The following is a 27,389-nucleotide window of genomic DNA, read 5'->3' on the forward strand; positions in this document are numbered from 1 at the left end:
GGAGGCTCACAGCGCCCGTGCCGCTCTCCTCGGGGTCTGCGCGGCGCAATGCGAGAATGACACGTAGGCCTACTGCGATCCACATGACGGCCATGTTCTCCAGCGAGAGTGGAGCCATGCCCTCCCCGAGCCACAACTCAAAGTCCAACGGCAGGCCCGGTTTGCCCGTGGTCACACAAAATGAGATCGAGGAGGGTGTATTTGGGCGAGATGACACTAGTAGCTGTAGTACGCTACCCGTTCCCCCCCTACAGTTCTAGTCGTTTGGCACGACGAGGAGGCGTTGGCCATGTGGACCGAAGGCACATGGCGAATCCTCTCCGCTATACGTCCGGCATGGATCTGCATTCGCTGGGAGAGGGAGGGGTCTCTGACGCTGAAGTGCCCCTAGCGTCCTGTGTAACGCACAGCCGAATGCAATCACGTGTGGAATCCATGTCTCAAATATAAGCCCAACTGTCCATAAGATATTTTATAAATCATGGGCGAAGGCCGATACGTTACGTAACTGTGTGAATCTGGTCGTGTTAAACGGGGAACTGAAACCAGAGCAGAACTTGTTCTAGTTTTTCAACATAACGAAAATATCTGTCTATCTATCTATCTATCTATCTATCTATCTATCTATCTATCTATCTATCTATCTATCTATCTATCTATCTATCTATCACCTTCATAAAGGTCATAATGTTCAGTAAACAAAATTAAATAAAATGATGATTTTGTGCACATTTTGTTGAGTGAGAGAGGTTTTGATTCAACTTTATTGACATTTTAGAGGCTGTATGTTGTTGAACTGCATTGTGTGATACCAAGTGTGGTTTATTATTTAGTCTGGGGTGGATTATTCAAAGCAACTCTCAGTATATTGTGGTATAATTCAACAGCACTATAAAGAAAAATAGCTGCCATAAAGACAATGAAGTTGAATCAACACTTCTATTAGCCAGTTGAACACAAACTGAACACTATAAATGTTGTGATGGGAGAGTTACCATGTTTGTACTTAATAAACTATCTCTATGGATAGGAAATACTGTGGGTCTATTTATATTTAGCATATTCATAATCTTTAAGTTTAATCCCCAAACTCTCCAGACTGAGGCCTTGGGCTAAACCTGTCTTTAGGTCTGCTAATTACACAGCACAAGTGACAGTAGCATATCTCAGATAGGTGTATTACACATAACACACAGTTTTTTTCTGAATCACCTGTCTGCATGTACACACAAGGGCACAATTTATGAGTGTAACATTTAGTTATGAATGTCAGATTTAAAGACTTTGTATGGATTGTAGCCAGAAAGTAACACTGTAAACTATTTTTAAAAGTTACCTTGACATTACCTTCTTCAATTTCCTGTAAATGTATGTTTTTTTTTTTCATTGCAGCACACACACAGACTACGCTTGTAAAGTCATTCAGCCTTTAAACAGCTGGATTTTTGAAAAGCTGTTTAGCTGTTAAAGAAAAAAGTGATGGAAAAAAGAAGTTTAGGTGGCTGTAACCTCCAGTGCATAGAGCTATGCTGTGAGCTGAAACTATAGTAGCAGTGTCCCTGCAGTGTTTGCTAATGAATAGGCCTAGGTGTGCATGCACGTGTAAAGCAGGTTACAAAGGGACTGTTGGTTTAGTGGGCCCTTCAGCCACTAGCTCAGGCTGGGGCCATGGCTGTCTCAGTGGGTTTTACTCCTCTGCTGCTGAACAAACACACGAAGCGCCCTGATTGGTCGGGAGGGCGGTCCAATCAGAGGGCAGCAACCCCTCTCCGTACTACTGCTGCTGGCGCGGCCTCAACGCGCCCATTCATTGGCTCCTCGGCTCCGCTATTCTATATGAATCAGCGCGCCAATTATGCATTTCTCTCCCGTGTTTCCTCCGCCGGGCTTTGTCATCATAACACATAAAGATGTAACGAAACAAAAAGCCGATGGCCAAATCCGAGGCACTTGTTAGAAGTCTTCTCGGCTTTTTCGGGAAGTTTAGGTTATGTTTACACTCGCGGAGCAGATCCTAGAAATGGTTAAACGAAAGGGGAATAAAAGGGTGCGTTTAAAACTCGACGTGTAGCGTGCCTCCCGCTGACTTTTAATCGTTTTCTAATCGGTTTCGACTCGGAAAAGAAGTTTCTGAATAACTTTTAACTCCACATCGGCCTGATCCGACTGTATGGATCAATATATGGGATTTATTAAACCCGGGCGCTTTGCGTCGGCCTAGTTAGGCGCAAACAATTTTTAGAAACTCGTCTAATATGGCTTTAATGATTTCCACTGCGGATGACATAACGAAACGCACAGCGTGGCGCTCCTGCCTCCTGCTATAGCACGTTACATGGTGGATGTGTACGTATACAGACGGCAGCTCGCCTGACTGTGTCGGTTTAAATGAACCGATGCATGGCTGCAGCCTGTGTGTGCGCGCGCGTGTGTGTGTGTGCGCGCGTGCGGCTGCGGGCTCTGCAGGAGGAGCAGTGAATGTATCGCTGAGGAATGTACAGAAAGTCTCCCCGCCCCCAGTCTCAGGACTCCTCGCCGTGGACAAATTCCATAGGGGGCAAACTGACATAAAGTTTCAGACTAGACTGCATCCTATGTGGGAAGATTTCTGCGGTTTAATGTCAGTACAGGAAAGGGAAAAAAAGACCAAAATCGATGAGGACAAACATAGTCTAGGATATTTCTGGAGAGGAAGAGAAGGAGGTAGATTGTTTAAGTAAAACGCAGTTCATAGCCCAACTTTGAGCCGTTGGCCTGACTCCAAGAGATATAGTCTACGCCGCTCTTTCACCAACAAAAAAACCCTTTAGGCTACACTCAAATCAAGGGATTCTGTCTTCCGGTGAGATTGCTTTATTTCGTATTTATTGCCAGCCGATGCTAATCTTTAACAGTGTTTTCTTCCCACTCGAGATGTGAGCATTAAAGCCACACTGACCGGGCTCGGACAGAGTCCGGGAACACGCTGCTGAACGCCATGTTGAGGATCTGGAGCCTCACAGCAATATGAACTGCTGGGAAGTGGTGTTAACGCAATGCTTTTTTCTTTTTTTTAAGGTCCAGACATATGTTTTCTATTTACATCAATGAGAGAATGCAGGCTCCAACTCATCATCCAAAAAAAAGCAACACAAAAATGGATGTTTTCTCCACAGATTCTCCTGTGTGATGACACCCTTCATCTCATTAGAAAATGGCGGTTTGTGCCCCCTCTAAACACATGCCAAGGAAGACTTTCAACTGTAAATAACAAGTCAGAGATAACTGCTGGAATATTCAAATGTAAATACATTCAAGCCAATATCTTTGGTTGTTTTTTTTTAAAGAATAACACCAGGAAATAAAGTGGAGTTTTTCTCGTTTTCTCATCACGTACTCGTTCTCTCTCTCTCTCTCTCTCTCTCTCTCTCTCTCTCTCTCTCTCTCTCTCTCTCTCTCTCTCTCTCTTCCAAACAAAAGCCAAATATTGCCAATTAGTATGAGAAAGTTTACTCAGTCTTCACCAACAGTTGCATAAACGATTATTTCAATGTGAGGGTATTTTAAAGACAATGTTGTTTTGTTAAAAAATGGCCCTAAAAAGCTATTAATAACAGCCAAACACACACCGTCACACCGTCGTGTTGTTTCACAACCCTCCCTATGTTTTTAAGGAAATATATCTTTAATTTCAATTAATTTGATGCTGTTTTGCGCACACTGCATTCCACCGCCTTGCAGCGTGTGAAGAAATAACTTCTCATTCTTATTTGTTCTTATTTGTTTTTATTTCCCCATTACTTTAATATATATATATATATATATATATATATATATATATATATATATAATTTGTAATACACATCTGTTGATTTTGGGATCTTCAGATGAATACATTTATGTTGTTGTTGAGCATTTGACCAAATTAACACCACATGCTCAGCCAAGTCTGACGAAAGTGGGTGTTTTAACGTAAAGTCACATGAACATTAGTTCAGTTGGAAACATTACATCCATGCTGTATGGCCCTGCATGTATCTATACCTATCTTATATGAGTACTTCCCTCCCATTGTTGTTTGCTCATTCAGCACCATGATTGATTAGTTGCACTGTTTGTGTGTGTGTTTGTGGAGGAAATTGCTCTTGAAACAACCCAAAAGCAATCTTTTTTTTCAATATCTTGTTTTCTAAAAGCAGAGAGAAATATGATTTATTGTGCTTCCAATTTTCACACTTGTAAATTTACATTAGATTATGTATTTTTTTTTTGCTGAATAAAATGCAGGACTTGTTGAAATAGAATGGACTGCTTTGTGAATTCTCTGAAGTGGAAAGGTTTCTGTGCATTCTTGTTAATATATATAGCTTTTATGGAGTGTATGTGCATATGGACTCGCAGTGAAAGTGTCAGAAAATACTCATCTATCAAGGTTACAATCAAATTAATTTCAGTGAAGAAATTATCTACACATTATTTGATGTGGATTCTTAAAAAGTTACTTTTCCACCGTCTGTGAATCAAATCAGAAAGATAAATATGTGCAAAAATATTGGATCATCAGTTTCAAACTTTTGAAATTTATAATGTCCTATTTTACTATGTTAATACAAAAAGAAAAAAAAAACAATTAAATATAAATTAAATGCATTTAACCTAAAGAGAAAACATTTCCCACTAACTAGGATCAAGAATTGTCTCAAAGTTAGTTGATAATAATATAAAAAAGGGTCAGTGCATAATTCTTTTGAACTTCTGTACCATCAAGAAGTCTGACTAATAAGTAATATAATCAGCATGTGCTGTTAATGTTTCTTCTTTTAAGTGGAGCCTCGTGTTTACTGCTCTGATGTGAACAACTCAGAGCTAGGGAATGTAAGCCCCACCCACCAGTCATCCTGTGTTCAAAGCATGTAGGAAACATGGACATGTTGCCTGTTAACCTTCAGACATTGTCCTGTGGGTTAAGAGTGCACCTCCCAGTTTTATTCTCAGAAGCACATGGAGTCAAAGCTTGCACCTGGTGCTGACCTTCAGTTCACCAATACAATACGTTGACCTCTACAGTTAAACTGTATGGGAAAGATGGACGTAGTGTATTTTGATAAAGAACCACAATGCACTGCACGCATCTGGCCCCAGAGTGCAACAGTGCTTTGGTTCATTTTTTTTTCTCTGTCTTAGGTGTGGACGGCTTCTCCCAAGCAAATGGTTGACATTACTCTTGATATTGGGTTTTCTTTGAACGAGCAAACGCTGTCCATTGTGTCCCATATGAAGCTGTCCACCTGTTGTATCCTCTACTGTTCAACCTGCCGCACACATCGTGCAAATTCAGAAGACGCGAGGAATTCATGTCACAACACAACCTTCTAAAATGTTTAGAAAGTGTCAGCACAGTCTAGACTATTAATTCATGGACATTTTTGTGAGTATTACACAAACTTATCAAGATTTTTTTTTTCTGAAGGAACTGTAATGATTGAAGTTCACTTTAAAAGGGGCTAATGTGAAGATGAGCATAAAATGCACACAACAAACATTCAACTATGGTTCTCTGTGTCAAATCTCATCTAGTGAACCTTCCAGTGAATGAACGTGAAACTCCGAGGGGCCCCATGACATGTCAGCAGTGACAATTAACCCCATTTGAATGAAGTGCCTTATTATTGAGGCCAAGGTCTACAGATAAAGAACCCTCGGTTCCTTCAGGATTACTTTTGCGATTAGCCACTCAGCTTCAAGACCGTTTGTCCCGAAAGACAAAAAAATCCCCCCCCAAAACCAATCATTGCAATCTGAAAGGTTTTGTTTAATGCAGGGAAATAGGACCGGCAACATTGTCTTATGTTGAACCAACTGCTGCATTCTGTCATATCTTTATAGTGTAAAACATACATTTGGCTGCTTTAAATAAGGAAATGCTCTAGTATGGTCATCAAGGTGAATCAGTCACATCAAATGTAAAGTTTATGTGCACCATGCTTATGAATTTTGAGAAAAGGCAACCCTTTTGTTGGTGCTGTGATAATGCTCTGAGAAATGTCAGTTTTCTTACATGTGAACTTTGGATCTTATGTAATGAAAGCCACGCAATAAAAGTCCTTTGAATGTCTTCAGCGGTGGAGCCTAAATGTCAGAAACTTTTGAAGAATATATTATGGTTTCCAAGAGATCAGCTACTTTAAATGTGTGTGAACATTAACTTATCATGCACATCGTCTTGTCTGTGAAACTCTCCCAATCGTTTTCCCCACCTCACCCACTCAACTTAAAGCATTCACTCCCACCTAAAAGCTCAACTTTAATTTCATGCACATTAGGTCAGAATAACACATTACAACTTGGGAGTTTTCAGATATTTGTATTTCTATACAAAGAAACAACAATAAAAAAATGTCGTACATGTTAATAAAACTCTAGAGAAACTCAAATGATGACTTCAACTAAAAAAAAAAAAATGAATGTGAGCAAAGAAGCAACAACTGATGGCACTACATTTTACAGCCTGATTTACCTGCTACTTACCAGTGAACTCCGTTAGTTATGGGTGATAACACACACACACACACACACACAGACACACACACACACACGTGTACACACACACACACACACACACACACACACACACACACACAGGTTGTAAAATTCAGTGTCACCATAATTTACAAGTTTCCCATCACAACAAGGACAATGTTAACAGTGATCAGCACGATAAATCATATCCAACCATTACTGAACAGGAAAATGAGGAACCACTGCTGCAGAAAATGAAGAGGGAAGTAAGGGAAGGGAAGTAAGAATTAAGCAGTAGTTGCCGAGTTCTTTGCTCACACTCAACATGGATGCATCAAATTGTCTAAAAATTAAGACATCTACTGCATGTAAACAAGAACCATTTCAAAACGTCAGTTCTGTTGATATAGACATGCCAATTCAAAATGTCCCCCTCAGAAACACCTTGGGGAGTCACATCAATTATCGGAGGGAAGCGGAGTGTTGAAAGAAGCTTAGTATCGCCCTGCAAAAAAGAGAGAAAGAAACAGATGAACATTAGTCCAAAAACAATACTTATAAAGTTGATCTGCTTTCACCAGTAATCAGGATAAATACATCCATTTAAATAGATGTTAGGCAAGCTTTCCATTGTATGCACCCCCCTTCATACTTACGTGGGCTGTAGGAGCGAGACCGGGAGCGAGACCTGTATCGACTGTAGTAGGGGGATGGAGAGCGTCTGCGACTATAAAGAGACGATGACAATTAAAAATATTTACTCCCACATAACAATATATTTCGTACTTTGTAGTCCCAAATAATGACTAACCTGTACCTATAGTCATACTCTTCATATCTGTCGTAACGCTCATAGCCACGGTCATAATGAGAGTCTCTCCCCCTCCTGCTTCCGCCGCTGCCGCCGCCGCCGCCACCACCACCACCGCCGCCTCCTCCACCGCCGCCTCCTCCTCCACCACCACCACTGCCGCTGCTTCCACCACCATTGCTGTTGGAAAAAAAAAAACAAGCTCATGATGTCCAGAGGTCTTATCTCTCGAGAAACACAGCACCATGTCAAAACTGATATAAACTGTTGCAAATCATCGGTTTCAAGAAAGGATGCAGGATTAGATACAAAAATGATGCGAGTGAGCTCTGACGTCAGAACATTACACCATACCAGTTTATCTTTACTCCCGACAGCTCAAATGTACATTAGTGCTTCGTAGGGACTTCAAACAGAGACAATTCCACTAATGTTAAGGAAACACTTTGTGAGCCTTCTACATCTGTGTGGAACTTACTGAGTTGGACGGCCCATGTAGATTCCTGGTGTGGGGGTATGGGCACGTTTAGTAATAGAATAATCCACTCTGATGCGCCTCCCGTCCAGCTCCATGCCATTGGCTCGCTCCATTGCCTGAGGAACACAAGAGGGAGGAGACAAAGATGTGACTGATCAAACCATTTTAATCCTTAAGGTACGAATCATCTCTTTCACAAAGGCCCACCTACATTAAACACTGGAACCCCCTTGCTATGAGATTTATGACTGCAAGGTGAGAGAATTTGTGGCAAGGCAGACACCTAGTGGCTTCCTTACGTAATCACACCTACATTAAAAAAAATATATATATAGCCTTTATCTCAGGCAGAGGACCTTTGAACTAGCATGTACAAATACTAAGAAAACGGACTGCCAGACAGCTGTACAGTTATGAAGTCAACTAATCAAAGCGACAAAGGGCAATAATCTCATAGATTTAAAACTTTACATAATAGTCAAACTCCAGCATTTTTGTTCCACGTGTGTAGCATACATAAACAGCTCTTGGATCACAAACATGGATGCCGCATTCCAAACAGTCTGTAGTTCATTGAGAAAATACATACTGTTACACCGCTGCTAACAGGCCATGACACTGTTCATTTAAGCCATCTGAACAGGGGATATTTTTACACTTTTTAACACCAGATGAATGCAATTAACCAAGTTACTAGAAAGAAAATACATGAGTGGCTGGGACCAGGAATGAAGATTAACAAAAACACAAAAACCTTTCCCATACCTCTTTGGAATCATCAATTCTCTCGAAGTAGACAAAGGCAAAGCCTCGGGAGCGGCCGGTGCGCTGGTCGTACACCACATTGACCCCAGCCAGAGGACCGTAGCGAGAAAACACCTCCCTCAGGTCACGCTCTGTAGTATACAGGCTCAAGCCAAACACCCCCAAACATGTGCTGGGGTCAGGGTTCGCCTGGAAGGGTCAACATAAGGGTTAGTGTTGATGGCGTGGCTTACTGCATCTACCCATCTGATGATTTATATACAAAATCCAATAAATGTTTTTTTTAAATTCACTTCTTTCACACATGTTAAGACATGAAGGAACAAAATGTGTTACCCAGATCCAGCAGTGTACAGAATAAATTACATTTACAGCATTTTAGCTAAAAATAGACCCTCTAAATAAATAAATAATAACCTAAAGCCTGTAATAAATGACATCAGACTATTGCTCCTAAATGCTTAGAGTGAGTTACAGAGGACAAACGTCATGCGACATGACAATTCTAATTAAGTTTACATTTTTATCTTTCCTTAAGCACAAAATACAATACTGCACCAAGGGAATATGACATCATTATTTATTAATCCCATGGTGGAGAAATGTGTACATTTTATATCATGAATTAGCTAATTTAGAACTTTAAAAAAATGATCATTTATAGAAAAAGGGTGGCTTCAGCTCTTGGCTTTAAGACTAAGACATTTATTTTTCCATACACACATGCACTGAATCTGAAATCATCCACATACTATATTGTTGTATTAAAATAAACATATGTAACTAAAATATCAACGTTCTATTTGATCTCCACTAGGTTCTATTTATCCCTCATCCAGTACTACATGTGGAGCAACACATTTGACCCGTGCACAAATATCACATTTCTCTTGCCCAAAACATGTCGGAAGGTCCACATACCCTAACATCAGCATCTCCGCCCTGACTGCTTGCTTCTTTTGTGAATTCGTGGCTCTGCTGGTATAATGAAAGGAATGAAAGGTTTATGAAAAGGTTGTTATCACATGTTTGGTTTCCCACAGCATTAACCACGATTGCCTGAAAAATTACACTCACAAATAAACAAATGAGTAATTAACTTGCTCTAGATTTTTAACAAAATGTTTCTCAAATCAGACAATCCTTGTCAAGATGTTTAATAATTCAACTTGATGCAATATGGAAAACAATTTAAATACATGCAAGTCATTTTGCTTGCAATAGTCACTGATTTGTTTAACTAAGAAGATGAAGAACTGTAATAATTAAGATATAAATTATATATGCAAATTAAGGAGATTAGTCTGTTGATCGTAAAACATGTAGCAGCTTTAAATCGAACTCTAATGTCAACTCGTGTGAAAGTCACTTTATTTTTTTAACCTACAGGTACAACATCCCTCTCAAAAAAGTATATCTTCGCAAAACATTTTGCACATGACTCATTTTGGATTCACTCTTAGTAACAAGTCATGCAGTTTATACTCATGTCCTCAATAATTACAGGCCAAGGTTAATAATAGGCAAATATCCCCAAAAACCAGAATAATATATTTATAATAACTGTAATAAACACCTTGTAAATATGTATGAGCATACACAAAGGGTCATCTGGCTCCCTTTCTATAGCCGACAAAACAGTAAACCATCAGTTGTCACTCACCCTGCTGCCAGTGTTACGGCGCCTGCTTGACATAGGGGAGGTGCTCTGGCTCTTCTTGCGGCGGTACTCAGGACTGTAGGAACGAGAGCGGGATTTCCTCCGGTGGGAATAGGACCGAGAACGTGAGCGGCTGTAGCGGCGATTTGAGTGTCGCCTAGATTGAGACCTGAAAAAGGACGCGGCAGAGGAAGAGAGGACACGTCAGAAATAATAGGGGGCAACGGTATTTGTCCATAAAATACAATCATGGCGGCAAAAAATGTGATCAAAGTATAGCAAGGGCCATCATAAAATGACAACATACCGAGATCTTGAACGAGAACGGGATCTGGACTCGTTGGACCGTTTGGAGGCCCGGGCTGGGCTCTGGGAGCCGGACCTGCTCTCCGACTTGACCCGAGCTGGACTCCCCCGATCCGATTTGGACGGGGAGCGTGACCCCTATTGCCACAGCAGCATGTTAACAACTTTCTCATGGACAAATGAATGTATTTCATTAAAAACACAGTATTGACATGTGGTAGACAGAGTATGTTGGACACATACAGCACACCTGTCTAAAATGTACAGCTTATGTACTGTGGAGGAAAGGGTTAGCAATCTTATGATTCCAATAAATAAATATTTAGTTTAAATTGTGGCCTATTATCGACTATAAATATATATGTATATAAAATATACATGAAAGATCTATTTCCATAACCACCTGGGCCATCAAGAGAAAAATAAAACATGCATTTCATGTTACATAAAGGGAGCATGGAAAAGAAAAGACATTTGTGACACAAACAGTATATTTACTTAACCTAGGGACACATTCATTCTTCCAGATTCTTTACATGCTACTCCCTTTTCTCAGGATTTCTATCCTTCTTCGTTCTTCTTTTTTCAGTTTTCTCATTTTCTGATTCCAGGTCTTTTTTTTAGCCATTACACTGCAAGCGCTTCTATCTGACACCATTCTTCAGTCACATTTCCCCCCTTTCCACTTCTATGTTCTGCTCCCTGCTATGTTCTGTTTTCATTAGCCTTCTTTTATCTTGAAAATTTTCTTCATCATTGTTGGATAAAACTCTTCAAATCCTTCACGATCAATAACCTTAATGAAAAAAGAACATTCAATAAAATTAAGATCATAGGTTTAAGAAGGAGAATATGTTTAAATGAAATTAAAAAGGAACACTGAATGCAGTACAATTACATTGTTGCTTCCATTAAATTTTAAAATCCAGAAATTATGTAAATTAGCAAAGTGAAACAATTTAAGAAAAAGGATTACAAGTTAAGAACTTAGATAAATGCGGGAGCAACGTTTCAACTTGCTAAATAAAAGCGTGAAAGCAGGGAAGGGATACTTAGGACATAGGTTACCTCTAATATAACGGAATGCTAGACCAGTAAATAACTACTTGCCAGGGTGCAATAATGGGCTGCAGCAGTGATATCCGCACAAAAGGGGTCATACACAAACATTGTAGATAATTCGTACTTCTTTATAATAAATATAATGTAAAAGCAAATCAGTCAGGTGCAAAATATTGAATTGCCAGCACAAACGTAGGAATGATAGCAAATGCTAAGCTCCAACCACGGTGCTTTTTAAGCTAACGAAAATTAGCATGCTAGCTACCGTTGTGGGAGGCTGCTTGTAGTGGTCTTGCTAGCAGACACGAACCGCTCGTGTACAAAGAACGGTTGACTCGAGGCAAAACCTGAACACGTCTGCCTCTCAAACACAGGTAACGTTAGCCAACAAATCAATACAGCCTCAACGGTGAGCGATAAAGTAAGCAGTTACGTTAGCTAACGTTGTATTAGTGGTGGATTCGCCATAATGTTAATCGACAGCCACACGGAAGGAGTAGGAAGAAAGGAAGATATTTGTTATCATTCGATTTAATTACTTACCCGTCCCTTATAATGTCCCTCCTCAATATCACTCATGGTTCAATATAGCTAGCAGAGCCAAGTATTTTGACAGAAAATAAACTTCACAAGTGTTGAACACAATGTCTTATTTTTGGACGGTTACTAGCTAGAAGATGGCGGGCGAGTGAAGTAGGTGGTATGTTTATGTACCGCAGGATCGACGTCACTTCCCGTGTCGTCTCCAACGTCCGCCGCTGAGGGCAAAAACTTAGTTTACTTGAACGTCTCTTAACACATGCTTAAAACTTTTCAATGGCTACCTATCAAGAGAAAAATACTACAGTTGTCATATACAGTATGTTATTGAAATATTAATTATTCAGTGGGAATTAAAATGTTAAAGCAGTTAAGAGCTAGTTTTATCCACTCTATACTGTTGGGTAGCTTCATCTGTAAGAATTGATCATATTCTATAAAATATTTCTTATATGTAAAATCCTTATCACTAATAATAGTTGGCCTACTTTACCTGACAGCTGTCAAAATGGAATGGGAGAATTAAAAAAGTGTAAAAAATTGGAAACATTCATATGTAGAAGGTCAAAATCTTTGTAGATGTTTGTTCCACCTTGGTAAGACATGATTTGGCTGGTTAATTGTAACATTAAGTGCCTCAGTGTTTTGCAGTGTGGTCAGTAAAACTTAATCAACTGAAAACTCATCTTTATAAATGCACTTCTGCACACACACACACACAGGCACACACACACACACATCTCATGGAGGATACTCTTTGTCAGCCACTATCTAAATATTTGGACAGAAGCAAATAAACCCAGATTTGATGTCTTGTGAGGTACACAATCTCCTGAATGACACAAAACATAATTTTTCCCCCATCGCAATACAATTTATTTAAATGAGGGTAGAATATTTCTTCCATAAGGTCAATTTATTAGTAAAGATATCTCACAGCAGCTGACTGGCTCACCATCTTTTCTACTTTACTATTATGAAGCAAAGTACATTTATGGCATCACTCAACTCAAACCACAGTTTGATAATTCTGTTTGGACATTTCAATCTGTAATGTGTGAGAGCCATTATGAAGCATTTATCTCCTCGTGTTTTAGTATGCAACCCACATTGACTTTGTCTCATACAATCCCCAAGTAGTATTGATGAAAGTATTGCCCATCTTTCCTGACGTCATCATTATTGAGCAACATGACGTGCAAACTGAAGATCTTATTTCTCTTGCGAGTTGCCAGAGTTTCTCAGTTTAAAGGAAACCGTACTCAGAACCAACAGTAAGACTCCTAAAATACCACTCGTGTCAAAGTTGGATGAGGCCAGTATTTTTAGAAAATATCAATAGAGTCACAGTGCAACATGAACCCTGAACATGTGTAAGCAGGATGTCAGTCATCTTAACAGCACTGAAAGGCTTGACCGACTACACAGTACATTCAATCTGCTACACATTTAAATTAAAATATTTCTCAACACCGGGCATGGGAAACATTAGATTTCAACTGAGACAAAGCGCATACACACTCGTATTTACAGTGGCAAATGGGCATCATCCCATCATAGTCTGCATAAACCTAAAACTGCCTTGCAGTATATTGTTGTAAATACACAATTTACACATTGCCTGCAGATGGAGTGCAAATAACATTCTTTGGATTATCACTTACAGGCGACCTAAACAATTTAATTATTCTTAAAACTAGGTGTAAGCTTAAAATAGAATATTCTTCATACAGTAATTGCAGTTACAGCAACTGCACCAGCTAAAAACGGACAAAAAAAACAGCTGTTCCTATCTATTATGAGTGTACTGTTTAGTTCAGCATTTTGATATATTGAAGCGGTATTGTAAAACAGTTTACAATGTAGATAGGGGATCATTTCAAGCCATTTATATCATAAAGTCTAGGAGAATCCGGTTCGGTTCCAAGAGTAGTTATACCTCTCTGCATTTAAAGAGACACTCAAACAGTCATAAAATTCAAATATGTCATTATTAAAAAAAATGCTAAAGCCAAATAAAATCAGTAATGCAGGTATCAAAAAATGTGCTGGATAGTCTTGGTACAAAATAAATAAATATCAGCATATAGAGCATTAAGAGGTCCTCCTTCCTCCCTCTGGGCTGGTTGAACATTTCTGAGAAGCATCCCAAACTTGACGTTTCTGGATGTCTATATGTCTCCCTATTGCTTTCATTTATCTGATGTTGTTACATCAGTATTACGTACTGTGAAAGTGTGATGTGCTAAAAAAAAATTAATCAATACATCCATCAAGATTATGCTCCTTAATGAGGCCGAGGCCTATTAGGGATGTGTGGGTGGAGGCGTGAAGTCCCTGGGGGGCCGCCAGGTGTGTCCTGCTTTGAGGTTTTCTGCAGGGCAGCGGGAGCGGAGGCAAGCACACCCCCTGTTGTGTGGGAGGTGTTGGTGGAGGAGGCATTGACCGCCAACTCGATTTTCCCCTCCAGTTTGACCAGCCGAGTCAGAATGTCGTCCAGTAGCACAGCGATAGTCCTCTTCAGATCAGCTATGTGTGCATATGAGAGGGAAAGAGAAGAAGGGAGAAAACAAACTGATGCTTGAGTCTGCTTTTCTCACGTCTATGAAATACAATGTTTATACAGAAATAAGCAAGTCATTTCATGCCCATGAAAGAGAGCAGTAACCCCATAGATTGCACAGCATCCCAGACTTCCCCTTGAATGCTTACCATAACCAGCCATGGAGGTTCCCTGCGGCCCACCTGGTGCATTCTGGTTCTCCTCTGTCAGGACCTTGACATAACGCCGGCTGAGCTCCAAAATCTGCTCACGTAGCTCGGCGCTGCTCTGATGACGAGGCTGCTGCACAGTGTAGCGCAGCAGCATCAGTCCCCACGCCAGGCCGAAAACCAGCAGCAGCATACTCAGCTTCTGGGACATGTTCCTCCGCAGGAGTGTACCCAGCATGGTACTGGGGAGGAAAAGTAGAGGGGAACTGCAGAGGCCCTGTCTGAGGCTGGATATACCAATAAATTGATAAATAGAGTGACAATTACTTGATTCCCGCAGGAAGGTTCTCGTTTTTACTGTCCAAGTTCAAAGTCCACTGCGAAGCATACCGTAAACTGGTATGGATTCAGTGCCTCAGGTAAACTTCAGCAGGGCACGTGCTTGGATTAAACCCCCTTAAGGCATCCTGCCCCTCCTGAGAGGAGATGAGAATGTGTTCAGCACGAGCAGAGGCCAGGAAGTGGAACCAGAAGGAAGCTAACGCCTACAGACAACGGCAGTCAGGGTTTTTTCAAAAGGTGATTTGGTTGCAAGATGTCTAACTGAAAATCACCATTGCAGACTGGGCGTCCAGAGCGGGGGTCTGCAGGCATTGTCGACTGTGTTGGAGACATACAAAGGAAAGATAAAATTAACCAAAGGAGAGAAACACAGAGAGACATTTGTAATTATCATCTTTTTGTAATTAAACAGATTATTCTAATCTCATGTTTTTGTATGACGCTTACATTTTCATTGTGCAATGCTGCAATGTTACTAATTGGGAAAAGAAACTCATTCTTCTGTATAGCAAAAAAAAAAAAAAAAAGCAAATAGGTAATTTCTAGCCCTTCTGTTGTTTTTCCTTCATAATGACTATATTCCAGATTTCTGAGTTGATGAATGCAAGATTTTCCACCAGAATCACAAACACCAGTGCGTGTGCTGGATAATGAACAAAGTCCACCTCATCATTATTGGCAAGGAGAATCAAAGTACCTCAAGTGGCTTCCTAGACTATTTAGCCATTATTAAACACATATTTCTTTGCTGCTTTCGGCCAGGGTGCACAATAGCCTACTCATCAACAAATGTTTTTCAGCACTCCGAGAAACCTGATTACCAGTTTAGATTTCATGGGACCCACTTTGCAGCTCCAGATAGGAGACACAGCAATAGATGAGGCACAGAGGGCATTCATTCTCTAATCCCAACTCCATAATGGGTGTGTGACTGACAAATAGCCTGTGATTGCACAGTGCACATGCAGGGGCAGTTGGGTGATCATTTCTCAGTTTTCACAACTTCGTCACCAAGTTCATTCTCTGTGATCTCTATCTCCTGTGTGAGAGAGTGTCACTTCCTATTGAGATCAGAGAGGAGACAGTGAATGAAGAAATTAATAATGAAAAGAAATGTAACAGAATACGTTTAGTGATGCTTCCCTGTCTCTATCCACACATACAGACACACACAAACATGTCCTTCCTACGACCTCGATGCTACTGTGTATCAGCAGGCAAGAACTACAGGAGAAAGTAAGGTGTAAAGACAGTGGAAACTGTTCAGGAGGCAAAACACATTATGACTGACAAATAAGCCATAACGACAAAACCTCTGCCACGCCTTTAGGTGCTGCAACTTTTAGATTCTCTTCTCAACAAGCTAATGAGTTGGCATCATATTCTCAACAAGAAAAGTGTAAACTCTGCTTGTCAAATGAATGTCAAACCAAAAAAACATAAAACATGCAGTGTATGACACATAGGGACCTTATGCACAATCAGGTACAGATAACATACTTTCTGTGGAAGGTGGTGCTATATGGGTGAGCTATTCCAGCCCCAGGGAAATTAAACCCTCAGGAGGATTTTCTGCACCTTCCATATGTCAGGCAACATATCGCATGCATCTTGCTTAATCACAGGGTTGACACTTGATAACAACTAGAAGAGTTTTGGTATTCAGACACTGTCCCATCTTTGCTGTCACGTCAGGCTATTCACCAGGCTTGGTCATTGTTCCATGGAAAGACACACCATTTAGGCCTGGCTTCAGACAATGAATATTCCACTTGTTTAGGGGGCTGTTTAGACACAGTGAGTGAACCATAATGGGAGGAGCGACAATGATAAGGCACAGTCAAAATATCTAATCTGGAGGTTAAATATTGACCACGACTGCTGCCAGGCTGGGCAACAGACTTGACTACTTAAAGCTTAAGTGTCAGTCATGTTAGGAGTGGCGAGGTAAACTAACAACGTAACTAATTAACGAAATGACTACACACTACATAAACACAGAGTCCAAACAACACACAGAAGGACAACTTGGCAAACACGTTGGACTAGCTTAACTTGGCCTGCACAAACAACGTTACATGAAACTAACAGTCCAACATGACATGGACTTTGTTCGGATGCTTCGTATCGAGAAGTTTGCACGTACAATATATTTTTAGAATAACTGTTAGCAGCTGCCCAGACGAAGCTATTTCCAACTCCACTAACATGTCACGTTAGCTCGATATGTTAGGTCGCAACGCTCAAACTTAACGGTCAAAAAAGAAGGATAGTTGTCGCCTGCAAATGTAGCAAATCTGAATCAAAAGGAGATAACTTACCCCAGTGTGTTGTCTGATAAACTACCTTGAGGTTGAAGCAGGAATTTACAGGCTCCAGGGGAGCAGGGACGAGGTACCTGAGAGCTTCAGCTGCCGCTACCTCTGGCTGACACTAAAGATGCTCTTGTTGTTTGGCAACCCTGGGCTTCCGTTGCTCTCGATGGGAAAATATCTCGAGCGCCACACTATCTCCGTTAAAAATGTTAGCTGCTGAGCTTTACGTTGACGTGTCGGCTCATCACGACAGTCATGTCAGCTTCTTCCTCCACGGTCGTGAAAAAAAAACAAGGTTCTTGAAGGCAAAAGTCGGTAGCTAGAGTTCCAAGCATGCAACTGTGCTGACTGTCATGGTTTCCCCTGAACGTCTACTGCCTGCGTCATTACTACGGCATCATGGGAAATGTATTTATATTTTGCTCGTTCTCTCTCGACTTAGAATAAGAAGAGAGAAAACATTTAAGTGGTACTTTTAGTTGTACTTGGCTTTAGAGTAGGTTTTTTAAACAAGAAAACCACTATATATAGCGCTACGTGACATAATACAGTTTGTGGATACGTGTTAGCTAAGCGAAGGTAAATGGCTGCAAATGCAAATGCTAGCTTGATTTGAGTTTAGTTGGGCATCCTAACTCTTCTGCTGTTCTCTTCCTGTATGCGTGTGTTTGTGTGCGTGCGTGTAAATGTGTGAATGAGTGTATGCGTGTGTGTGTGTGTGCGCGCGCGCGTGTGTGTCTGCGGTTCCCTTTGCGACCGTGAGGGACGTCTACGTACATTTCCATGGCAACGACTGTGGTAAATAGTAGCTAGTTGTTAGCTGTGCAAGATACTACGCAGCTATCTCTTTTGTGTGTTCGACAATGGAGACGACAATATGTCTCGATAAATCAGCTTTACAAGCAGTGGATGACTACTGGGAGTACAGAAGGTTAGACTGTATGAGTGTAACTGCTAACTTACCTGATCTATGGAGGGGTTTCATACTTGTGATCAAGCTACCATCATCTGACATGATATAACATGCCTTTTAATGTTAACTATGAGGAAGTGATATAGGTTCACAGCTAGTACAACACAAATGCTAAAATAACACAATAAGTACAGGTAAGCTATCATGCCAAGAAGAATTACTGTTTTTATTTGTGATTTGTCTTTTCAAGAATTGTGGGCGATGATGACGGAGGAAAACTGTTCACACCAGAGGAATATGAGGAGTACAAGCGGAGGGTGCTCCCCCAACGAGTGAAAAACAGGCTGTATGTCAGCTTTGGGGTACCTGGAGGTATCGACTGCAAACACATCGGTCCTGAGACACAGTGCTTTTGTACACATAGGTAGTACATGACTTGGTAACATGAAATCAGACATCCCCTGTTCGCCACCAAACACTAGACATACATGAATTAACACATTTGGGATGTAATGTTATTTTGTCCAGGTACAAGCAACATAAGACAGACTTGGAAGTGGTTCCCTCTGAGCGACCTCTAGCCCTACCATGCCAGGCCAGAGGATGTCATTGTTCTGCCTACCAGTATGTTCCCCAGATTGGAACAAACCCTGTCCGCTGCCGGTGTAAACACTTGCCTCTGGATCACAGTGAAGCTACTGGTCACTTGTGCAAAAAATGTGAGTCTGAAATTACTTCATTTAGAGACAGCACTTGTTTCAGTCAAGCCCAAATTAACAAATATATTTTATGCATGTGTCTTTTTTCAGGCAGTTCCTGTTCTGGTTTCAAGAGCCCCTTAACCTGTTGGTGTGGCCAGGCCAGCTCTGCTCATCAGACCCTGGTGAGAAGAGTCAAACATCAAATACAGATCTTTGGTGTAAAAAAAAAATACTTTACAAAAAATACGTTTGTCCACAGACATAAATATGCACACTTTGAACTCAATTTGAACTCTTTTTTTGAAGGTTGAGACAAAACTAGAAAGGGAGTCCCGTGGTCAGCCCGTAGGCCGGGATGTCCCTTATGCTGCCATGGGAGGGCTGACGGGGTTCAGCTCCTTATTGGATGGTGGCCTTGCTTTGGAAGCCACCACCTCTGGTAGGCATCAGTTATGTAGCCTATATGTGATGAATTATTTTAGAATGGAATTCTGCAGCTCAGATTTTCTTTGAATGATGGAGTTACTGCTTTAGTAATCCAGCCTTATTTAGACTGGATCACTAGATGTGTGTCTGTGCATGCATTAGTTCAAAAAAATTCCTTTAAGAAGCATGTGAGGGCAGCAAAGAGCAGCACAGCATTCGTGTTGAACAAGAAAGTCAGCAGATTATGGATTTGTTCAGGTCAAAGGAGTACAGTGTATATCTTTTGATGTTATTGATTTCTTACCCAGACTATATTTGTAGTAGATCTGTGTAGATGCATATTCGCTGAATATATGGTTATATCCTTAATTGGGTATAAGCAATCTTTGAGTTTATTTCTTATAAATTCATTCTATGCTCATTTGTGAGTACAGATAAATACATTCTAAGAACATCCGTGTGTGAGATTCTAGTACAATCAATAACATAGAATTTAGTTTTAATACTTGTGAGGTATACAGCATCCACTGTTGCTTCACATGATTTTCATAATCTCTTCCTGTCGTGTCTTTTTCAGATCACGGAGACGATGGCTGCCAGCAGAGATGCTCTGCATCAAGGATCAAAGAAACGTCGACTTAAGCATCCAGCATCGCGATTCTCTGCAAGAGAGAAACAGTGAAAAGCAACATTCTTCTCAGAGTCCATCTGTTAAACCGCAATATTTATCATAACAAATAAATCATACACATCTTCTCTTCTGAAATATTTCATTTTTGTCCAAAACTTGAGAACATTTTTGATTTGTTTGTTTCACAGCCTAAGCATTTTATTTTTCAGTGAAGCGACGCTAGTGATTAAATCCCACCTCGAAACTAAACCTGACAATATATTGATCCATCAGAGTGTGGGGAGCATTACTATGGTGATCCATATTTCAAAGTTTGACACAGTTGTTAATTTTAAAGACACATTGCAGGTTGACTGAGGCTGAATCCATTGTAATTCAAGTAAAGCATAGTTGGGAGATCCTACCTGTGTTATTTTCTGTTTTATGGCTGCTCATGTGAACTGCAGAAATACCATATTATCACACACATGTGTCAGGTTAAATAAATTGAATTACTTGGTCATACCCAGTTCAATATATGAACATCATCTGTACATAATTCCTCACAGTCGTATTTGACACCCTCACTAACCCTTGCTTTTATGTATTTCAGTTTTCTAGCAATGCGTTTACACATCTGAGGATTGTTCGATTGATGTTCTGTTATTGAGCCGCCCACTCACCGTGTCCCCAAAATAACACCAGAACCACGGAGCTACGCGTTCGCTGATGTTTTTAATTACATTTTTAGATAGATGTACTGTCTCCGATTGATTAATCCCATTCCTCACGGCAGATCAGCGGTGATGAGAGTTGATTTAATCCACCTGGTGAATGGAGAGATTGAAGCAGGTCATATTTCCTCTATTGGTGGCCCACTTTCTAACATCTTCTGCTGAGAAACAAAATAAAAAAAACGGGGATCTGAATGAGGATTCACTCCCACTCAAATGTTTCCACTGTGAGGAAGCCAAGTCAAACCGGATCAGCATCTACACGGGTGCCGGCAAGTGCATCTCAAGTCACCTGTGTCGTAATGCAAACATTACCTGAGGGTGTGTGTGTGTGTTTGTTTGTCTGTGCGTGTGTTAGCGAGCTCAACAGGTGGTCTCGAGGGAAAAGGAGTAGGGCTACGTCTGAAGGAGGGAGATGGATGCACCTGGGTCTCTGCATGCAGCCGGTTGCTGAAGAGGAAGCGAGTGGAAGGGATCCCATCTGAAAGCTGACACTTCATATCCAGTACAATGGCCATGGCGTCAGGTCGCCACAAGATGTGAAGTATGTACACGCACATTCACAGCTGCATTAAACACTTTAAACCTCGTGTTTCACATCGTTGGCTGCTGGAATCAAACGTCTTTTAAAAACACACTTGGCTGTTTCTCCTGCTTACTCCTGAACACTTTAACTCCCAATTAATTTAAGAGGTAAAGGCCTGACATGTTAAGTCTGGTGCAATTACAATTTAGTGTCCATAGCAACCTTGTTTAGGAGGCCACAGGTAATTTACTTTGGCCATTGGTTGAAGGGAATTACTACTATACTTCTCATGTCCCCATGGAAACCACGCCCAGCTTGACTGACAGATCCAACACAAAAAATCTGGACAAGACAAAGGAAGATTAAATTGGCAATTACTGTGCAAGGAAATACTTACTTACCCCAGTGACAGTTGCAGTACACACACTCTGAGACGAAGAACACACTCCCCTAATTTCCCTGCGGACAGCGAGAGAGGTAACAAAAGTTCAGGGGCCTTGTAAGACACAACCGACTGACAGGTACTGACAAATCAATTGAAACTGTCGGATACTGTTTGGGCATCTAACCCTTGTTCATATGTAGTGATACATTTTACCAAACCCACAGTTCTCCACAGTTCTATGGGACATTTTAGCATCTTTCTGGTAAATGATTTAGCTTCATTAGTCTATTTTGATGCGTTTTTATGCACTATGATCAAATGATGGAAATGTTCTAAGATGAGTGTATACTGCAGTAGAGGTTAGCGGCTAGCAAGTGAACGTAATGGAGCCTTTTCGCAGTTTAAGATCCAGATCGTTGCCTCAGGAGCTGGTGGAGACCTAAAACAGAGCTAAAAGAGAGTGAATGGATGAACTGTCAGATAATAACAAACACTAATGTTACTCTGCCTGCTGGATTTGTAAATAGGCAGCTTGCTATCATGTTCGCCATATCAACTTGATACAGGGATGTTGCATGTATGCTAGTTTACCCATGTCGCAAAACAAACCTGTTATTGCAGATTTAAAAAAAAGTTTTAAAATAAGTTCATATCTGAATGTCCTAAAGGTGCATTAATGCATAAGGGCTTGTTTTTAAATACCTTTCTTTTGTGGTAGAAACAGTGGGACATTGTAGTGCAGCAAATTCATAGAGACTCAGCTTCGAGCCCCTCCGGTGTCAGCAGAATCCGAAAGGGGGGATGGCGAGCGTGTCGTGAGAAATAGATTTGGCTTGTGCACAAAGCGCAGTGATAAGAAACAGAATGGGATCTTGTATAGCTGTGTGTTAAATCAATAGTAATGTTTGACTAACACAAGTGTGTTTAAACACATGCGGACGCATACACTTGCGCACACATTTGCACATATTAATGTAGTGCATATGACCAGAAACACACACACACACACTCACACACACACACACACACGGCATACTGTGTGTTTGACAGAGAGGAATTAATGTCTCTGTAATGTATTTGTAGCTGCTGCTTTTTTGTGAGAATGTAGTGTGCTCCTTGTGTGTAACATTTGTGCTCGCAGAAATTCAACATTATGCGCCTGAATGATAACTTTAAATCTGGAAATGTCCCTTTAATACCCACTCAATGGTTGATTGACAATGACATTTGTTCTTATAAATACGACACGCTGGTGAGAAACAATGCTTTAAAACCACTTTCTAATGCAGCTCATTAACTGCACTGCGTGAATATTTCTCTTCCATTATCGGGCGCCTGGCCAGTGAAGCTTGCATCTAGCATGTCTAACATGCTGCTAATATATTTAACATGGCTGTGCCAGTGATGATCACATTTGCTCTGACCTCCTTCTTAATTCGGTTTGTGTTTAAATACATTCATTCCTCCATGAAAATTAAAGCGTGTTACATGATGACGATTTTTAAAAAGTGTATTATCTATCTATCTATCTATCTATCTATCTATCTATCTATCTATCTATCTATCTATCTATCTATCTATCTATCTATCTATCTATCTATCTATCTATCTATCTATCTATCTATCTATCTATCCATCCATCCATCCATCCATCCATCCATCCATCCATCCATCCATCCATCCATCCATCTATCTATCTATCTATCTATCTATCTATCTATCTATCTATCTATCTATCTATCTATCTATCTATCTATCTATCTATCTATCTATCTATCTATCTATCTATCTATTTTAAATAAGAAATCTATTTTAAATCAGAACTGTTGTATTTAGACACCATATCCAACATAACCTTCTGTCTGTCTGTCTGTCTGAGTTTAGTGCCCTCTGGCGTGGTTACAACTTTCATCAGGTTTCTTAATATCAAGACTTGGGACTCTGACCTGCACACCTGAGCCGAACCAACCTGTCACAGCATGGAGGCTTGACCTTCTGTCCATCTGTCAATCAAAAAGACCGTATATGATGTCACGCTTGACGTGACATCTGTGCTGCTTTCACTCCAGGAGCAGATGTGGCAGACACACACACACACACACACACACACACACACACACACACACACACACACACACACACACACACACACACAGAGATCATAAAAAACAGCAATGAACATTGAGAAAAAAGTTAAAGACAGGTACACACTGAGACTAGATAGGGTGACTCTTATAGCAGTGGGGGCTTAATTAGAGCTGTAAAAGAACAAATGAGAAAACGACAAGGACATCATCATCTCTTGTTATTCCCTCACTGAGCGGTTGTCAGTACTACTGAGAGCAGAGAAAACCTTGTGTTCTCCCAGATCTTGTATGGTTCAGTAATTGCTTGCGAAGGCTGTCAATTAATGTCAAAGCCAAAATAAAGAGGAACAATTTGGAGACTTGCTTCTTTGAAATGTTGATAGTTAAGTGGATGGCAGAAATTATACTTCTTGTCTTGGGTGGTGGACCACTTCTGTAAAAACAAGCCAATTACTGCTGTAATTTATGCAAACTATGAACCAGTAATAAAATCTTAACTATATCTTTTTCACAGCTCAATACCAAAAAAAGGTTTAATTGATCAATTTCATCATTTCAGTTGATTTAATCAAGAACAAACATCCCTTGAGTATGACTAATATTATGACCTCTTTTTACTTAAATCACCTTCAGTTTGAAGCTGCAGCCCACGCAGACAAACAGGGGGCTCTAGGTAATAGTAGTGCTTGCTTACCAGAAGTAACACATTGTCACCATAGCACAATAGCATGGAAAGAAGCACCAATTTAGATGTCAGACGTCTGTGTAAAAGAGCTGTAATAGCCAAGAAAGTACCAACGCTGTATGAGAGTTTGTCTCTTTTCACTTGTCTTCCCAGTCCATACAGGCAGCCTGCTTGTTAGTATTTACTTTTACAGTTGTAAACACTGTAAAAGTGAAAAGTGTGATTCACTGAGAGAACTTATTCTCCAAACCAGGAGGCTGACGGGAGGAGGGGAAAGCAAATTTGCATTTAAACAGCTTGCTCCCTAAAGGACTCGTTCTCCACAGAAATGATTTCTGATAACATCAAAACAAGCTCCAAGAAATAATCTTACACAGCATAACCAAAACATGCTTCATTTAGAGTAGCAATATATGCATGTTACGTTAATTGTATCTGCTTTGATTTAGTGTAAATAACCACCACTGTATTGGAGATGATTGAAACAATTTGTTTTAATAGCATTGATATTATAAGTGCTAATGCCAATCAAAATGAATGACCAGATTTACCCTGAACCCCATTCGCCCCATTATATTTGCTATTTGTCTCCTTTGAGCTGGAAGAACGGCACCCTCTTCCTCATTTGTGCTGCACAGAAATCCGAAAATCTGACCTGGTTGAACCATTTTAATTATAGACCATGTTTTAAATATTGAATTAGTAGAAAACAGGCTGAGACTGATACCACCCTAAGCATTCGCTAAACCACAGTGCAAATTCATTGAAGGCTGATTGCATTAATTTGTCCCCAATGAATGTGGCGATTCACTTATGTTATGTCATGTTTCAGTCTTTCATTCAGTGTGCCGAAGCAGCACTAACATGAAGAGCAATCTTTCTGTGGTCATGTTTTTTTTCTCTCCAAAGTTTCACTATCTAATAAGCTTCTCTTTCTGACTGTCTAAAGACATGTTGGGTTCATGATGGCAAGGATGTTCAAAAGCTGTTCAAAAAGCTTTAATGTGTTTTCATGTTACAATAACCTGAATGGATGACCCAGAGGGCCTTTTTTGCGTTTTTACATTACCTGAAGGCCACTGTAGTCCGACACGCTTGGAAAGGGAGGGGTGAGCAGAGGGATGTCCAGTTGGATGTGGACGCCACTTAAACCTACACAATGCTCCTTTAACTAGAAGCATTAAGCAGCCAAACTATCGTTAGCATTTAGCTTTGTGAGACTGCCCAGGCAACGTAGCGCACTGAGCTAAATGCTAACAATAGTTGCATACTTGCAAGCAAGACAGCAGACTCCATAGTGTCATTTGTTTTGAACAAACAAGTGTTACCCAACATGGCCTCTTCTATTTTAGCCTGCTTCAAGGATCGATGAGTTGTGCATTCAGAGGAAGCAAATCTTAAGCGCTCACCTGTGTCTTAAACATTGGAACCACTGCATTCAATATGATCAAATTGACCTTCCAGTCCCCGAGTCTGATGTTTAAGCAAACACGAACCGACCTCTCAACTTTGTCTGCAATCTTCAGACAGACACTCATGTATGCGCAAGCTGTTTGCTTAAAAAAAAGAAGGTGTTATACCATTGAAGTGAGCCACGGAGCGAGGGTTCGTCTCTCCTGAAGGGGACTAGAAGTTCTGATTCCTGCCTGCGATCATCAGGATTCGGTCATGACTTTGTGCTCGGCGTTCTCTCACTTGCGTCTCATTCCTCATCTCCCCCCGAACATCCTGTGTCACACAAAAAGCCCTCGACGCATCCTCTGCGCAACTTAACATGCCGCACTGCTGAAGAATACTGATTTTTGATAGATAACACGGCTGCGAGTCGGTTCACAAAAGGATTATGAATAGGACGTAAATGAAGCACTCGCTGATACAGATTCATTTGAAGTGCTATTTGGGTTTTCTTATTAAGTGGGTTTTGAGGAGATTGGGCTCTTTACCGACTCGTCTTGATATTCATATTTAGGTCTTTTGTTCACATCGAGTGTCCCAGTCTCTCTTTCCTGATGGAATGAACTGCAAAGTCGAAATTAGTGGACTGATTCACTCGAGCAGCGAGTCAAAAAAATGGATGTACATGCAAGTCTGTTTGAGATCCTTTTTCATTCCAGATCACCCGAGGCGTACTTATCGGGGGGCTTCTTTTGGCGAGGAGGATTCATTTGAAGTTTGCCCCCTGTGTCACATTACTGCCATTCTTTTGTGACTTCAGATGGGATTATTGATCTCGTTGTGCAGAAGAATCCCTACGTGATTGTGAAATCATGTAGCCTATCACCTTCTGCCTCATAGAGAAGCCTCATAAACAGCAAAACATCACACTCGGCATGTGTTTATCTGTTTGGTGGGGCGTGTTTGAATGGTTATCAAGAGGGTGTATGTGGTAAGTGTATGTGTGTATGTGGTAAGTGTGTGTGTTGCCTGTTTATGTGCACGAACAGCTGCATTTCAGACAAAGAATATAATGAAACATAATTATACTCATATGTATTGTTATATTAACAACACAGTAACGTGGTTCAGTCACATTTCCAAACAGAATGTATTGTGATTTTGTTGTGAACTGTCAGACTTTCTATTTTGTTAAATATCCATGTAACGTTCGGGGACATTAGTTTTAATGGTTTATTTGTTGCTAAAATGTAATGGTAGCAGCGGGATTGACATTCTATGAAAAACGACTTCATCCATAATCCCTCTTGACTCATTGGGGGGAAAAGGCTTATTAAATTATTCTAATTTTAGTTTGCATTCTTTTACGTCTATTTAATTTGTGAAAACAGCTTCTTTTTTTTTTAAGCACACTAATGACAGCATCACCGGTGACGTT

The 27,389-nt window shown here is 40.5% G+C and overlaps 3 protein-coding genes across 5 annotated transcripts; 1 reads left to right on the forward strand and 2 right to left on the reverse strand.

Moving 5' to 3' along the window:
- Positions 1-6,533: 6,533 nt before the first annotated feature.
- On the reverse strand, positions 6,534-12,283 carry tra2a (transformer 2 alpha homolog). Of its 3 annotated transcripts, none has more exons than XM_084032811.1 (9): positions 12,124-12,283; positions 10,520-10,656; positions 10,216-10,381; positions 9,474-9,527; positions 8,553-8,741; positions 7,788-7,903; positions 7,310-7,489; positions 7,155-7,225; positions 6,534-7,003 (listed from the first exon to the last, which is right to left on the reverse strand). In XM_084032811.1, the coding sequence occupies exons 1-9, from the start codon at positions 12,157-12,159 to the stop codon at positions 6,993-6,995; spliced, it is 960 nt and encodes a 319-aa protein (XP_083888937.1). In that variant the 5' UTR covers positions 12,160-12,283; the 3' UTR covers positions 6,534-6,992. The 3 variants fall into 3 exon arrangements, with proteins under 3 accessions (XP_083888937.1, XP_083888938.1, XP_083888936.1); XM_084032812.1 differs by having other exon boundaries at positions 7,316-7,489; positions 9,474-9,530; XM_084032810.1 differs by having other exon boundaries at positions 9,474-9,530.
- A 636-nt stretch (positions 12,284-12,919) lies between these two features.
- ccdc126 (coiled-coil domain containing 126) lies at positions 12,920-17,860 on the reverse strand. Its single transcript, XM_084032383.1, has 3 exons — positions 17,496-17,860; positions 14,833-15,492; positions 12,920-14,649 (listed from the first exon to the last, which is right to left on the reverse strand). The coding sequence occupies exons 2-3, from the start codon at positions 15,068-15,070 to the stop codon at positions 14,408-14,410; spliced, it is 480 nt and encodes a 159-aa protein (XP_083888509.1). The 5' UTR covers positions 15,071-15,492; positions 17,496-17,860; the 3' UTR covers positions 12,920-14,407.
- A 228-nt stretch (positions 17,861-18,088) lies between these two features.
- Positions 18,089-20,265, forward strand: fam221a (family with sequence similarity 221 member A). The gene is made up of 6 exons (XM_084032382.1): positions 18,089-18,420; positions 18,653-18,826; positions 18,931-19,121; positions 19,212-19,285; positions 19,410-19,542; positions 20,107-20,265. Exons 1-6 carry the CDS (start codon positions 18,353-18,355, stop codon positions 20,169-20,171), a joined length of 705 nt encoding a protein of 234 aa, XP_083888508.1. The 5' UTR covers positions 18,089-18,352; the 3' UTR covers positions 20,172-20,265.
- The last annotated feature ends 7,124 nt before the right edge of the window (positions 20,266-27,389 follow it).

Source organism: Eutrigla gurnardus, assembly GCF_963514095.1.
Source record: "Eutrigla gurnardus genome assembly, chromosome: 17".
In the NCBI taxonomy this organism is placed as follows: Eukaryota; Metazoa; Chordata; class Actinopteri; order Perciformes; family Triglidae; genus Eutrigla; species Eutrigla gurnardus.

Coding starts and splice junctions, on each gene's coding strand:
- tra2a (XM_084032810.1), bottom strand. CDS start 12,159: ATGAGTGATATTGAGGAGGGACATTATAAGGGACGG. Junction 10,657..12,123: donor AGGGACATTATAAGGGACGG/GTAAGTAATTAA, acceptor CTGTGGCAATAG/GGGTCACGCTCCCCGTCCAA. Junction 8,742..9,473: donor GCGGAGATGCTGATGTTAGG/GTATGTGGACCT, acceptor TGACCCTTCCAG/GCGAACCCTGACCCCAGCAC.
- ccdc126 (XM_084032383.1), bottom strand. CDS start 15,070: ATGCTGGGTACACTCCTGCGGAGGAACATGTCCCAGAAGCTGAGTATG. Junction 14,650..14,832: donor AACCTCCATGGCTGGTTATG/GTAAGCATTCAA, acceptor ATGCACACATAG/CTGATCTGAAGAGGACTATC.
- fam221a (XM_084032382.1), top strand. CDS start 18,353: ATGGAGACGACAATATGTCTCGATAAATCAGCTTTACAAGCAGTGGAT. Junction 19,122..19,211: donor TGGTCACTTGTGCAAAAAAT/GTGAGTCTGAAA, acceptor GTCTTTTTTCAG/GCAGTTCCTGTTCTGGTTTC. Junction 19,286..19,409: donor GCTCTGCTCATCAGACCCTG/GTGAGAAGAGTC, acceptor CTTTTTTTGAAG/GTTGAGACAAAACTAGAAAG.